The sequence below is a fragment of the Rissa tridactyla genome, chromosome Z, assembly GCF_028500815.1.
Source record: "Rissa tridactyla isolate bRisTri1 chromosome Z, bRisTri1.patW.cur.20221130, whole genome shotgun sequence".
Classification (NCBI taxonomy): domain Eukaryota; kingdom Metazoa; phylum Chordata; class Aves; order Charadriiformes; family Laridae; genus Rissa; species Rissa tridactyla.
Window position 1 is genome coordinate 2,004,764 of NC_071497.1, and position 14,085 is coordinate 2,018,848.

Consider the following 14,085-nt stretch of genomic DNA (forward strand, 5'->3'; position numbering starts at 1 on the left):
TTTTTCTTTGACTCTCCCTGTAGAATTTTAGGCTACAAAGAAACAGTTATAGATTCCATATTCTGGTTAGTCGTTAGTATCATGGAAATGAGGCTCTAAGTCACGGTACGTCATTGCTGTGTGATCTCCTTGATTTGCCTGCATCCTGCCAGCAGCCATGGTTTTGAGAATTTCTTTCACAGCTTTCAACACGTATTTCCTCCTCAACTATCACAATTTGTGATTTGAAGGCAGGAAAAGGTATGAAAGTAGGGAAAAGTTTTTAAGAGAAATTCACAGAAATGCACTGTGGTTCAGAATAATAAAATCTTGTACGTAACAAATGCTTGGACACAGTAGAATAACAGACTGTGACCTCTTCAAAAAACCTGAAGGAAAAGATATCCCAGGAAAATCATCATACGTTGGACATTTTCCTTAATTAAAAATCAAATATTGCCATAAAGTATTTACATCAGACATTATTTTCAAAAGCTTTAATTGTGATTTTTCATGTCAACTGCACGTAAAGAGATTAATCAGCTATTACAAATTATCTATCAAGAAAAATCTTACCATTGTTTTGAACCCAGATCTTGGGCAAAACGACATTTAAATGCAACAGAGTCTATCTACAGGTGGAAGACATTGCATGCAATGAGCATGACACAGATCACAAAAGAAAGACATTTTCCAAGACTTTCATGAATCCAATTACTTGTGAAATACTTAAGTATGATATGTTATTAAGGAGTAGAAGAGTTACTTACTATTTTCTGAAGAGAAAGAGGTTCTTTAGAAATAGTTATATTCCTCTGTAAACACATTTTTTTAAAAACTGCTTCTGCGACAAACATTTGAAGCCAGAGGGATGGTATGGAACAAATGAACCTTTTTAATTCAGACATCGAAAAATCTGGATAAAAAGCAAAGGGGAAAAAAAGAGCCTTAAAACAATATATACAAACCTGTACATCTACAGTTATCTAGAGGATAACTCTTCCAGACTTTTTTTTTCTGCTGCTGCAGATTCATAAGTTGTTCTCCATGGAATTACTAAAAATACTCATATTAAAAAAATTTTATCCATCATCTGATAAAAAGAGCAGCTTCTAAGAAAATGGTCACCAGATTTTAAAAGGCAAAGTACCACTTTTTATGTGAAACTTTTTTTAAAAATGCTCTAAATACAATTTTATAAAAGTTACAGCTTGATTTTCAGAATGAAATTATTTATTTGGGAAGTTATACAAGTAAACACCTTTAAAATCTGTAAGTGACACAATACAAACACAATTCAGATAAAATGTATATTACATGAAGAAAGAAATCTGCAAGTAATGCAGGGTGACCTATAAATTCTACTTGAAAAGTGACCGTAAGCAAATTTCAACCCCATTCAGATGTACCAAATACTTCATACTGTTTTTAAAAAACCCAAAACAGACAGTGGCAGAAGAATATACATCTATCTATATCAGGCATTTGTCCGGCATACCTCTCTTTTTTTTGGAAAAGAAGAGAGAATGACTGATTTTTCTAAGGGTGATATTTGTATTTTGATTCTAGCAAAATAAGTTTGTCAAAATAGCAACTGAAAGAGGTGGAAAGCACGGTCTGCCATGAGGAAGAAAGTCTTTTCTGTATTGAGGGAATATTCTGTTCGGCTAAGAAGTGCTCATACGTTAATTGATCTGTATACTCAATCAAAACAGAAACACAAGTTTTGACACTATAGATGTTTTCTACTCTAACAGCGACAGAATTTAAGGGAACTCTGCAACAGGTTTTTGGGCTTTAAGTGCTGCGGGCTGAACTGAGCAGCAGTGATCACCAACAGGTCAAAGAATCGTTACTCTTTATAACCAGATGTGAATGTTGTTCTTGTTCAGGAATGCTCTCAGTGAAGGACAGCACAGAAAGTATACTTTTCCATTTGTATATAGGAAACTAAGAAAGTCTTACAGAAACATATATCCAAGATTCCCCCTATTATATGAAAGCTAGAAAATCTGTTGGAGAGGTGGCAATAGAAGTAGATATTAAAAGCTCCATTTAAATACTATAAAGTTCCAACTGATTTGGCCTTCTAAGATCTAAGCAGGCTGTGACAGTGCTGATAATAAGTCCTTTCTGTAGAAGTGGAACTATTTGTCTGGAGGCTAAGATTTTAGTTTCATTTTTTCAGGATAGTTCTGCTCCTGATAGTTCTCTCCAGGACAGTCCAGGTAGGAGAAGGAAGCAACACTGTAAATGAAGCCTATGTACACCTATCTCTACAGAAAATGATGACTGAGACCAGGATATCCATACAGGTGCACAACAGAAGTACAGTTTTCCCAAAGTTTCCTGCTTGGGGGGTCTGGCGGAAGAAGAAGAAAAAAAAAAAAAGCTTTGGTGGGAGTTAAGTTTGAAAATGAAATTATAAACATTCAGGAGTTTCCCTGAGACTAATTTTTTGGTCTTTTGAGTTCCTTGTCCCCTAGTTGCTAAAAGGACAGATACCTCAACCTCATTTGTTAAATGATAGTGGTTCGTTTGAGTTGTGACATTTCTCTTCCTTTAGTATATTTAATTAAGAGGAACGATAGTGATTCGTGAGACAAGTTGGAATTTTCCCCGACCCCCACACATAAAGGCCATAAAGTCTAAGGATTTTAAATGAGACACTGAAATGTTTCATTTGAAATCTGTATGGGTCAAAGAGTTCAGCCTAGCTTTTGGACTTATGGCTGAAATGTATTTAGCAACCAAATCAAGTTCGTGGAGTGAAAAATTTCACCTGAGAATTGGTTTGAGCTAAGGTGTCTCCAATTGCCTCTCTGAGGTTACAGCTTACTATGACATGCTTAAGGCTCTTCCTAAAATGACAAGGGAGCTCCAAAATATTTTTTTTTCTTCTTCACACTGTGTAGCCTTTACATTAACACACATTAACATCTATTGAGATTTATTTAGAGGGATTTTAATAAGACAGCCTGTTCTATCTGGTCTTTGCTTGGGACAGACACAGACACACACACGCAATAAAACAGTTTCCTGCATATGTACGCATCACACTGTAAGACTGCACAGCTACAACAGAAGGTAAAATATAACTTGAAAGTAAACTGAGCATTTTAGTTTGGACTTCAGTGTATTTGATTAAAAGACTTCAAGAGGCATTTCAAACACTCACCGTCACACGAAATGGCAATGTACTGTGCCAAATCATCAGCTATTTGATGAAACACATTTCTGTCCATAAGCAAACTTGAGACGATCCAATATTCCACTACAGTTCCAAGAATGGCATTTAATAGACCAGCTATTTCACATCTGAAAGCCTAAATGAGGGGTAAAAGAAAAAAGAAAAAGAGTATCTATAGACCTGTACTCTATAACAAATTCACACCGATAATGTACCAGTAATAACACTAGAGAACTTCTTTAGATAAAAGCCAACTCTGTTGCCACGTCACTTCTTTGCTGGCTTTTCTTTTTCTGCTCAAAATCTAACTGTTGCAGCCAGGTCAACAAAATTAATATGCCATTGATGCCACATCAATGAAAACCTGTCACTGGAGAAATACGAGTAATTTGAAAACATACTGTCTAAAACCACATGCAAAATCGGATCAAAGCTTACAAGTACGAAGTGTGATTTCTTTTTAAATTAGGTTTTGTTTAACTGCAAGATTCCAAGTACTGCCTTTATGCTAGTTAACTTTGAGTTTCATTTGACAACTACAGGGATCTTATTCTCCCCGCTCTATTAGGATTCTCTTTTCCTTAAGATTTCATCATGAAATTAAAGCTCCTTTTGTGACTAACCATGTAGATCTGCACCCAAAGGGGAAAGTATGCAAGGTATTCGTTTCCTGCACAGAAAAAACTTTGGCAGCCAGTTTGTCGGATCAGGAAACTTTCTTCTGCTACCAAAAAATCCCAGAGAGACTAGCAGCTGAAAGTTTAGGAAGAACATAATTATGGGCATTAGCCGTACCTTTTTCTTTCCTGAACTTGCACAAAATGGTCATGTTTAGATAAAAAAGCCAACGTATGTTTTCTTGAGGAGGCACCAAGACAACATACATCACTTTAACCTGCTACCCAGAAAGTACCACGAGATAGATGAACATATGTCTTCACCCATGTGAGCACTTCGTTAGTATTGGTGGTGTAAAGCACTGCTTCTTAGTGTCTGAGTTAGTCTGTGCAAAGGAAAGTCAGATCTGTCTACTCAACACCTTTCTGTGCCACATAGAAATATTTTATGCAATGATTCTGAAATAAGTTATTCCTCTGACCACACGTACAATCACAAAAAATTCAGTATTTGTATGTGCAAATTGGAAGAATATGTGCACTGCATGAACAAAAGAAATTTATTTGCCAAAACATACCCACCTAAAGTTCTACTGGAGAATCGCTAGAGCAACAGACGATATATTGTATTCTGGTAAAAGAGAATGAGTCCTTCACAGTGGACAATTTTGGATAATAGGGAAATTGAACTGAGTAAGTACTTACTTATTTGTCAGCTTGAGATTTTAAAGAATTACTTAGAGGAAGCAAAACTTTTCTGTTTTTTGTTGTGCTCTCACACCACAGTCAATGGTTTGTCTGATACTCCTTTGAGAACAAAATACATTCAAGGTTGGTTTAAAATAATTTAATAGGATTCCCTCGGGAGCTGGAAAGCACCAAAGACTGAAACAGTTTGAGCTTCATCAATAAATCAGACATATATAAGAGCAACAAAGACTGTGACAGAGATGAGATTTATTATAAAAAGATTGCAAAGTAGTTTGTCAAAAACCTACATAAATACTGTCCCTACAGCTAACAGACTTACTTGTCATTCAAAAGAAAAGGAATAAACACTACAAACAAACATTGCGTGGGGAGGCAGTATAATCTCTATCACTGAAGGCTTTTAAGAACTGGCCAGGGGGAATCTGTTAGAAACGTGATCTCTGAAATCACTTCCAACCCTACCTCCTTTACTCTGTTCATCTCTACTTGATTTGGTTTGTCCCTTGCTTTAGTGTATTATACTACTTTATTGTAGATGAACTGTGGGATCCCATTAAAAAACCCTGAGAACATTGATATGGCATGTCAACAACATGAAAATATTTTTTTTTCAACTAGAATTTAAATATTTCAGAAGGTACATTACTCCCTATCTTCTGAGGATTCAGAAATAGAAACTGAAGAAATAATTTAAAACATCTGAAATGCATTTAAATTTCCCTTAAGTATGCATACCCCTTTTATCATTGGACCCCAAAGCAAAATACTGGGTGAATAATTTAATTCCATCAATAGTCCTTTGCAGGAAATAAACTACACAAATGCAGCAAATAAGCACAATTTTAACGCATGTAAGTGACAGGATCAAGGACATTTAGATGTGATCTGAGGTAGATACAGATGTAAAGCACAAGTATTTACATTCTTTTTTATTTCTAAATCACGAGTTTGTATTACTTCATCTATGAAATATTCTCAAGGACAGGGGTGGGGAGCAAAAGCTGACCTTGAGGCAGCAGATTGAAATAATGACTGTTAATACTGCAAGTATTAATAATGTTTTGCAGTCAGATATGTAGCTGCGTGTTAAATGTGGCTGATACGCTAGTTGCAACTACGTTTGCTCAGCTAAATATCTCTGCTCACTGACAAAGACAAACCAGATACTGCCAACTGGTGTAGGCTTGGTTGACATCTCGGTAAAACAACAGTAGTACAAACCACAAGCTTCTCCTTAATATTTTGAAATAAATGGTTCAATGCTACAAACGAGGGGGAAAATGCTCTAATTTACCGCGAGTATCATCTGTTCTAAAAATATTCAAACATCGTAAAAATATTTTCATTTTCAAACACAAAAAATACAAACACAGTAATGAAAACACATGCAATATTAAAAAGGAAAAAGAAGCAAGCATTTCCATTTAAAATGGGGATTGCTACTGTGTATGACAAAACATCATTGCGCACATAAATAACTTCTGCTATGAAACCCAAGAGGCTAAATCTTAAAAAGAAGTCTCCTCTGATTTACAACTCTACTACTGGTTTAAAGTTGCAATGAAAAGGGAAAAATATGTATATATAAAAAAGTTTCAGTAACAATATTTTTAGAATGTAAGAATAAAGTCTTACAAAGTTAAGTGATCTTTGTATATTAATCAGTGAAAAAGTAAACGCATAGGTGCCATCTGATTTTTTTGTAGACATAGAAAAATCAATATTTAGAACATTGTACAGGAACTCTTATTCCTGGATATTAAATAACAAGTTACCCATATAAATGGCATGAACCGCTATTTTATTAACAACTGCAATTTTGGATTAGGTAAAAACACATTTAGATGAGAGGTTTTGTTTACACTGTCATTTAGAGAATGGCGTGACTAGTGGTCATTGAACACGAACCTTCAATTAATAAAAATTGAGAATACTCATGAACCACTGATTTTGGTTCCATCCTTTACTGGTTCAATCTTTAATCAAACTTGAATCTGATTTAGTTTTAACAGTTTGTTTCTTTATAAATTGGCAAACGAGAACATGATTTTGTAGGTATATTAAAAACTATTCAAGTGTCTCCCTCTTCCCCATAGATAATGTAATTTTAAAATTCCTAAAAATAACATACTTCTACAAAACATAGTATTTCAAATCGTGGTGAAAACGTTCTGAATAGAACTGTAGTATTATTCTTCCTTATAAAACCAAGTGTACTAGGTCTGCCTGGGACAGAGGTAATTTTCGTCGCAGAGCCTGTGCCGTGTTTTGAGTATGTTGATGACACAGGGATGTTCTGGCCACTGCCGAGCGGTGCTTGCACAGCACCAAGGCCCTTTCTTTCTCCCGCTCTGGCCCCAGCAAGGGGGCTGGGGATGCGCAGGGAGCTGGGAGGGGACACTGCCAGGACAGCTGACCCAGAATGACCAAAGAGATATTCCATGCCATATAATGCTGCACTTAGCCATAAAAGCCAGGGAGAGGAGGAGGAAGGGGGGATATTCGGGGTTACAGTGTTTGCCTTGACAAGCGACAGCTATGCGTGATGCTTTCCAGGATGTGAAAGGACATCTGCCTGCCAATGGGAAGTGGTGAACAAATTCCTTATTTTGTTTTGCTTGTGCTTCACTTATTAAACTGCCTTTATCTTGACAATGTTTGTAGTGTTATGCAGTATTCCAAAAGTGCCTAACACATACTTCCAAGAAAGCTATTGGAAGTGACAGATACACCAGAAAGACATTTAGTTCTACAAATTCACACCAAACAAATTTATACCTGGTAATGATACCTGAAACATAGAAGAAAACAAATAAGAAATATGCAAGATGATGCAACTAAAAAATACGAGTGCCTTTTTCACTCCCTTGTCAGACTACATAAGACAGCTTTTTAAAAAAAAATAAAAAATAAACAACACACCAGTAGTATCAGGGATGAAAAGCATTTCTGATACCATTTGTGACATTGTGAAAACCCATGCAATAGCTCAATGCTACTCAAAGCGTTATAAGCAATATAGACGTTCCTTTGTAAATTCTAAAACTGAATTAACAGCTTTGATTCAAGGAACCTTGAGCAGGAGTTTCTGCATCAAACCTATTTAAATAATATAATAGATAATAAATGTTACTTATATTAAAATTGTATTCAATATTGATTTGAAGATCTCAAGTGATGGAAAAACTTCTATGTTCTTTGGCAGTGCGTTTTTAGCGGCAAGGAGAGTGCATCAGTTTTATTCTACCAAGTTGTCCCAGCAGACTAATACTGTGATGAGCGACGGCATCCAATTTCCTGTCACAAATTTTATTCTAGTACTTTTAGGATAAAGTAAGTTTTATCTAACACGAAAAAAAAAATGCACTCATATATGTAACTTAAGTCTTTATAGCCCTTCATTCTTTCTTTTTCTTTTTTTCTGATGAAGGTTATAACAGGCCTGAAAAGTGAAATACCCCCCCCCCATACACAAAACATAATTTTGCAATAAATCATCACTACAAGAGAGGAAACATATACATATTTTCCCTCCACTCTAGTGCTGATTTGTTGCCATCTCTTTGAAACACCAAAAAAGATAATCTGATTCTAAAAAGCTAAAAAAAAAAAAAAATTTCCCACTTTTACCACTTAGAAAAGAATGTGTTAGATATGCCCCAAAAAAGAATCTAATTAAACTATGAATCTGTTTTTATTTACAAATATTTTCACTGGAGAATTGCATGGAAGTTAGGTATATCACAATTGGCATGTTTGTTTCTTCCTACGAGCTAAAACGCTTGTGTAAGCTGGGAAACATGGTCACCCCTTTACGCTGTGCTAAGAAGCACTGAATTTATGTGCCCATGCAGATAGTAAGAATACCCAAAGTCATTCCTTTCATTTAGGTTTCTGAATGGCCTTATGCATGTTGCCTCTTGAGGAAACAGCTTTTAAAAAAATAGAACTTGTAACAGTGACTCACACTCTTAAACTGAAGACAGGAAGGAAAATTTTGCACCCAATATGCTGTATTTAATGACATGGAAATACTCTGGTTTTATTTATGCATCTCTAAAATAATAAAAAAAGAAGGAGAAAAGAAGAAACAGATCTGCCTGCACAGCTGGGCAGGATCTGCTTCTTTGGCTTTCTGAATGACCTTTTCAACTAGGTCATGGAATTTTAACCGGAGTCGCTGAATATACGGAAAAATCAGTACATCAAGTTTCAGTATAACAAAACTGAGAGTGCAGAAAGGGACAAGGCAAAGTTTTGAATGTAAAAATAAGGTATTTTGGTTTAGAGTTTGTTTTGCCAAAAAATGCAGAGGGAAAGAAAATGCAATATATAAATATGAAGTTAAAGAATAAGGCTGTACAAAAGAACATAGAAAACTACAGATACTATGAGGCAACAAGCTGCTTTTTAAGTCTAGAATTCATATCTGCAGGGATATTGTACATTACAGTGCATAAGATCAAAGTGGGAAAGCAATAGGCATCTGGGTTTTGTGCTGAAAGTACAATTCTTATATACATGTACATAAAGAAAATAGAACCTAAACAAGAGGAAGGTCTCTATGTTTTATGTTATGTTTTATTCTTTCAAGTTTATTTTTCATACATGTACTACACTCCGTCTGACACAAGTGATTATTCTGCTTATGCAAAGAATGCTATATGAAAAAGGTATGGCTTACAGTGCTGTAACTAGTCAAAAGAAGGCATAGTAGAAAAAAGAAAATGGTGTCTACACTTAAACTGCAGATTCAACACCAGGAAACATATGAAAGCAGTCCCATTTTCCAAAGAAACAGAATGGCCACTGACACCAACTGAATGCAAGCCTGGTGCTCAGTACCTTTGAAAAGGTAGGTTGTTTAAATATAAATATGGGTATAGAAGCCTAATTTTAGGCACTTTTTAAATATCTTGACCAAGGATAAAAGGCAGCACTGTTTCAGAATGCCTTGCTTTGATAGCCCTCAAAAAAGGTAGGAGGTCTGGCTAGGTAAGATGAGTGAAGCTCTCATTATGTTTAATCTTTCTGCTTTCTTAACATAATGAAGAACTACTAGGTATTATATTGAAAGTGCTTTTTTCTCTGGAATACTTGATTTTCTATTGTTGTTCTGTTATTGTATCGAAAAAGTGAATGAAGTACGTATTTATTCTGTGCTTTCACAATAATTTAAAAGAGAACGCAGAGACAGCAGCAAGTTTGTATTTTATGTGAGAATCTAGAAGTCAAAGATGTTTTACAAGGCCTCTAGCTTCTGAAAAGAAAGAGGTGGTACAGAGCACACTCAGTATTTTTCAGGTCAATGTCCTGCTGGTCAGCAGGTCACAGAACAGCAATTAAGTTGCCTTCAATTCCTTTTTTATGAAAAGACCCAGGGAAGATACCAAATGAAACTAAAGGACTTGGGAAGAAAACTGGGGCACATATTAAAATAAAACAATGCATACCTGTAGAAAACAGCAAAAAACTATTAGTTTTGTTAACCTTCTCCTTCCAACATTTCCTGAATACAATCACTGTAAGATAAGATAATCACCTCTTTCGTTACACCTTATTGTTTGACGGGATGTGTTAAGCTGGTGTCCCTAATGACTACAGTAATACCTGCTGGTAAGGGCATGTGAACATCTGAATGTAGCCAACAAGCTACTCATGACTCGTTTCTTCTCTACAGATCAATATGAGAATCTTATGGATCAATTCATTTCCTTTAGTGGAGCAAAAACCAGCATGCTTCACAACAAAAGGCAGCTATAACAAGCAGCTGTGATACTTACATATAATTCCTCACAAAGGAATGAACAAAGGCACACCTCTAAAAAAAATATTTCGGTCTTCATTATTTTAAAGTATAAAATTCATACTCACATCATTTTTTCTATTTAATTCTCTGTAGGAAAATATGACCCAATCTGTTAGAATATTTATGTGTTTGGTAAAAAGCACAGAGGTTTCGCTTCCCAGCCAAAAGGTCTTCAGAAGAACCGTCTGTGGCATGACTTGCTGATGCTGTGAATTGGTCCCTTCAACCAATCTGTAAAAAGAGAAAGTGAAAAAACCTAAATCTTTACGCCACTTTGATTACTATAGTTACCAGACAGAAACCTTGTCTTCTGTCAAAACACACACAGGTTTGGCAATTTTTAAGTATGGAAAGATCAGACACAATTTCTGATGAATAATAAGTAAAATAATGATGACTATTACAGTCAGACTGAAGGAATTCTAATATTGTGCTAATATTGCATAAAATAAAGGCTGCCTTTACTATATAAAGGCAGAGCAAAATCAAAACTTCTTTTTCATACCTCATAAACTAAGGAAAGATAATTGTCTCCCTGGCAAAAGATAGTAGTTAATTGAATTAAAAAAAAAAAATAATCAGTATGTTCAAAATGTTGCTTGTCTGCCTTAAAGAATGAATACTGAAACATTGCAAAGCTAAAAATACAACCTTACGAGCAAAATTAAATGCTTACTGAAAGTTGTAATATAATGAAATAACAGGCTGGGAAAAGTTAGACACCTTAAAACACGATTAGAAAAAACCCTGTATAAATGACAGTAAACAAACTAGCAATTGAGAAATATAAAAGGAAATGCTAAACTGCCATCTCTGTAGAATAGTACCTTATTAAGGACATACAGGAATCAGGATACAAACTGCTGAAGATACAGAAATGCTTGTGAAATTCTGAAAAAGTAGTAAGAAAGTATTATCCTATAAAACCCACCTTTTTGTCAGAAACTCTACTTCAGCTTTCACTAAATCAAAGAAAAACTTCAATAATGTTTTGTGAACTATCCTCTGTTCATCTCCTCTCCCTGAAACTGGGACTGCATGACAAATGGTTTTGCAATAAAGGCAAGACCTGAAAAATAAACACCAAAAAATCCATTTGTACGACAGAAATCACAGTCTGATCTATCGGCAAAAAAAGTCAGCTTTGACTTTTGACAATTTTGACAAGGAAATACCTTGCTCCCCAGCAACATTCATCATTTTAAAGCCTAATTTTCTGATTTTAAAGATAAATTCCCCCCCGCCCCCCAAATTAACATGTTTGTGACTGGGGCTTTGTGTTATAGATGAAGATTTTGTATTCTACTGTAAACTAAATAATTTAACCATGTTTAATTTTTCTGTCTCTACTGGAGGTGCTGTACAATTACTGATTTTAACAGAACTTCTTTACAATCCTTTAATTACAAGGTAGTATTGTAATATTTTATGGACATTGAAACGTCCTACAAACTTTAGTTCAGATAACAGTTCACACACACTATTTGACAGCACTACAGCTTGTGATCAAGTCTAACAATCGTCTAACGTGATGGAGAAAATTTTGAAGTAAAGGGCGAACATGTTTTTTTGGCTAGAATTTTGAGTACTGAAACCACCAGGTATACAACCGCTGGCTATTCGCTTTCTGCTGGTGAGTGCTAAAAGACAAAATACTTTATATAAATTCTCTTCCATTCCATGTTACATGTTTCTAATAAAAACTATTAAATGCCCAATTACAGTGATTCAAGTAGTGATCCTATGCCCTTCAAGACTACAGACAAGCTTACAATCATATACATTCATATATCTGTAATCACGGTTGTATCAAAGTATTTAAAGCTCGTCTAGTGGGAGGTGTCCCTGCCCAGGGCAGGGGGGTTGGAACTAGATGATCTTTAAGGTCTCTTCCAAGCCGAACCATTCTGTGATTCTATAATTCTATGACAGTAATAAGAAGAGGTTCAGTTTCTCTTCCAAATGAATGGAAGAATTAATTTCTACTCATGTAAATTAAAAAAAAATGAGTTCTCAAGCTAAAGCGTAGCCTAAATACCCAAATGCTCCCATGTATTGAGTCTTGTATTTGCAGATGCATAGGATATAATAAGACTTCCTGAACTAGATGGTAAAGTTTATGATTAAAATCAAAATATAACATGAAGCTTCATGTTTGTAAGATATGACTGGAATTTGCTTTGTAACTACAGATATGTGTGTGTGTGTGAGAACAGCAATAACACATAATTATTATAATTTGTGGAAAGCTTAAAAAATAAAATAAATCATTTTTAAAAAAGGAAAGAGGACAAGAAAATGTACATTTTTTCCTTTCCAAAAAAACATCCTCTGTCTGTGAGCCAACACTTACTGAAACATAAACTGAAAGGTCCAAATGTCAGTTACAATTCTAGACCTTCACATACAGTTAACTTGTTCTGGTGAAAATGCGACTTTGATACAAGAGAATTCTGACCCTCCTCCCTGCATTTGGAACACCTCATTACTCTTATGAGTAACACCTCATTAAACTTTCTTACCTTACAAGCATCTCTATCAAGGACCATGTACCTTTCTTACAGATAGGACATTGAAGAAGATCCAAATAATACTTTAACATAGACGAGGACTTCCAAGGAGGATCACGTTGGAGAACAAGGTACAAAGTGTGATGAAGTTTAGCATAAAATATTGCATCGCTGTTTCCCTGTAATAAAATGAGAACACAATATTGGCTCCATACTGGCCAAAGATCCATAATCACTAAGAGTTTATATACTTTCTTTATTCCTTACAATCCCAAGTGACTAAATTTAATCAGTGAAGTAACATGCAATTTAATGCATAACTACAAGCAGCAAAATTCAGAGTTTACAAAAAACAGGAAGGAAACAAGGAGAGTTTGCTCTAGTGGGATATTCCAGCTGAATGCATCACCGCTTAGAACAAACCTTCTTCTCAATTGAGCTCTCTATCTGTGGTCTACTAGTTTAAAAAAAACAATAAACCACAAAAGTGCTGTTTCTAAAAGCAACAAAAAGAAATTATGGGGCAATTCTTCCACAATATTTAGAGCACTACATTCATACGGCTTGTAAATAAATAATAATTTAAAAAATCCATACATATTAAATTCTTCCCTTTTTAACACAAAAACGTTGGTGAACACAAAGTGAAGGGTGAATACATCTCTAAAAAACACTAAATACAATGTCAGAAGGAAAGATCGTAATACTTCCATTTCTTGCTTTAATATTTATAACACTTTAGTCTTCATCTCTCACCAATAGCACGTGTTCTAGAAGAGAATGAAGAAGTTGCACAGGAGGTGTAGAGCACCCTTGACCAGCAGCAAGTTCTGTGATTACATCAAGAAATAAATACTCTTCCAGTAATCCTTCAAGCATATACCATGTGCCTCTGGACAGGTTAGTATTTTTAACCTAGGAATGAGATATCTTTGTAAGTAAAAGAACAGCTTAATTAAAAAAAAAAAAAAAAAAAAAAAACAAAACTAAAAAACTTCCAAGAACTAACAAGCAATCTCTAAGAAAAATGTTGATAATATAATAAAACAGGGAGATTATGAATTATACCAGAAATATTACTTATTGCCTCATACAATAAGCTGCTGTCATCTAGAAAGGCTTTCACTCTTACTGAACTGGGCTTTCATTAAAAAGATAGTAGGTTTCAGAATGTGCTTCTCTTCTGAGAAGATCTGAATACATCTACTCTTTTAAAAAACAAATGACAATTCACACACTCAATGACTTCTCTATAATTTATTCTGGAAA

The 14,085-nt window shown here is 35.0% G+C and overlaps 1 protein-coding gene across 1 annotated transcript in view; it reads right to left on the minus strand.

Annotated features, from left to right (window-relative positions):
- The window catches only part of SLF1 (SMC5-SMC6 complex localization factor 1), a 43,396-nt gene that overhangs the window by 12,524 nt on the left and 16,787 nt on the right, over positions 1-14,085 (minus strand). The window contains exons 8-13 of the mRNA XM_054186555.1: positions 13,573-13,731; positions 12,829-12,995; positions 11,238-11,375; positions 10,372-10,537; positions 3,158-3,305; positions 750-895 (exon numbers count right to left, since the gene is read on the minus strand). Of these exons, the coding sequence (XP_054042530.1) occupies positions 750-895; positions 3,158-3,305; positions 10,372-10,537; positions 11,238-11,375; positions 12,829-12,995; positions 13,573-13,731 (924 nt within the window). The remainder of the gene's footprint in view (positions 1-749; positions 896-3,157; positions 3,306-10,371; positions 10,538-11,237; positions 11,376-12,828; positions 12,996-13,572; positions 13,732-14,085) is intronic.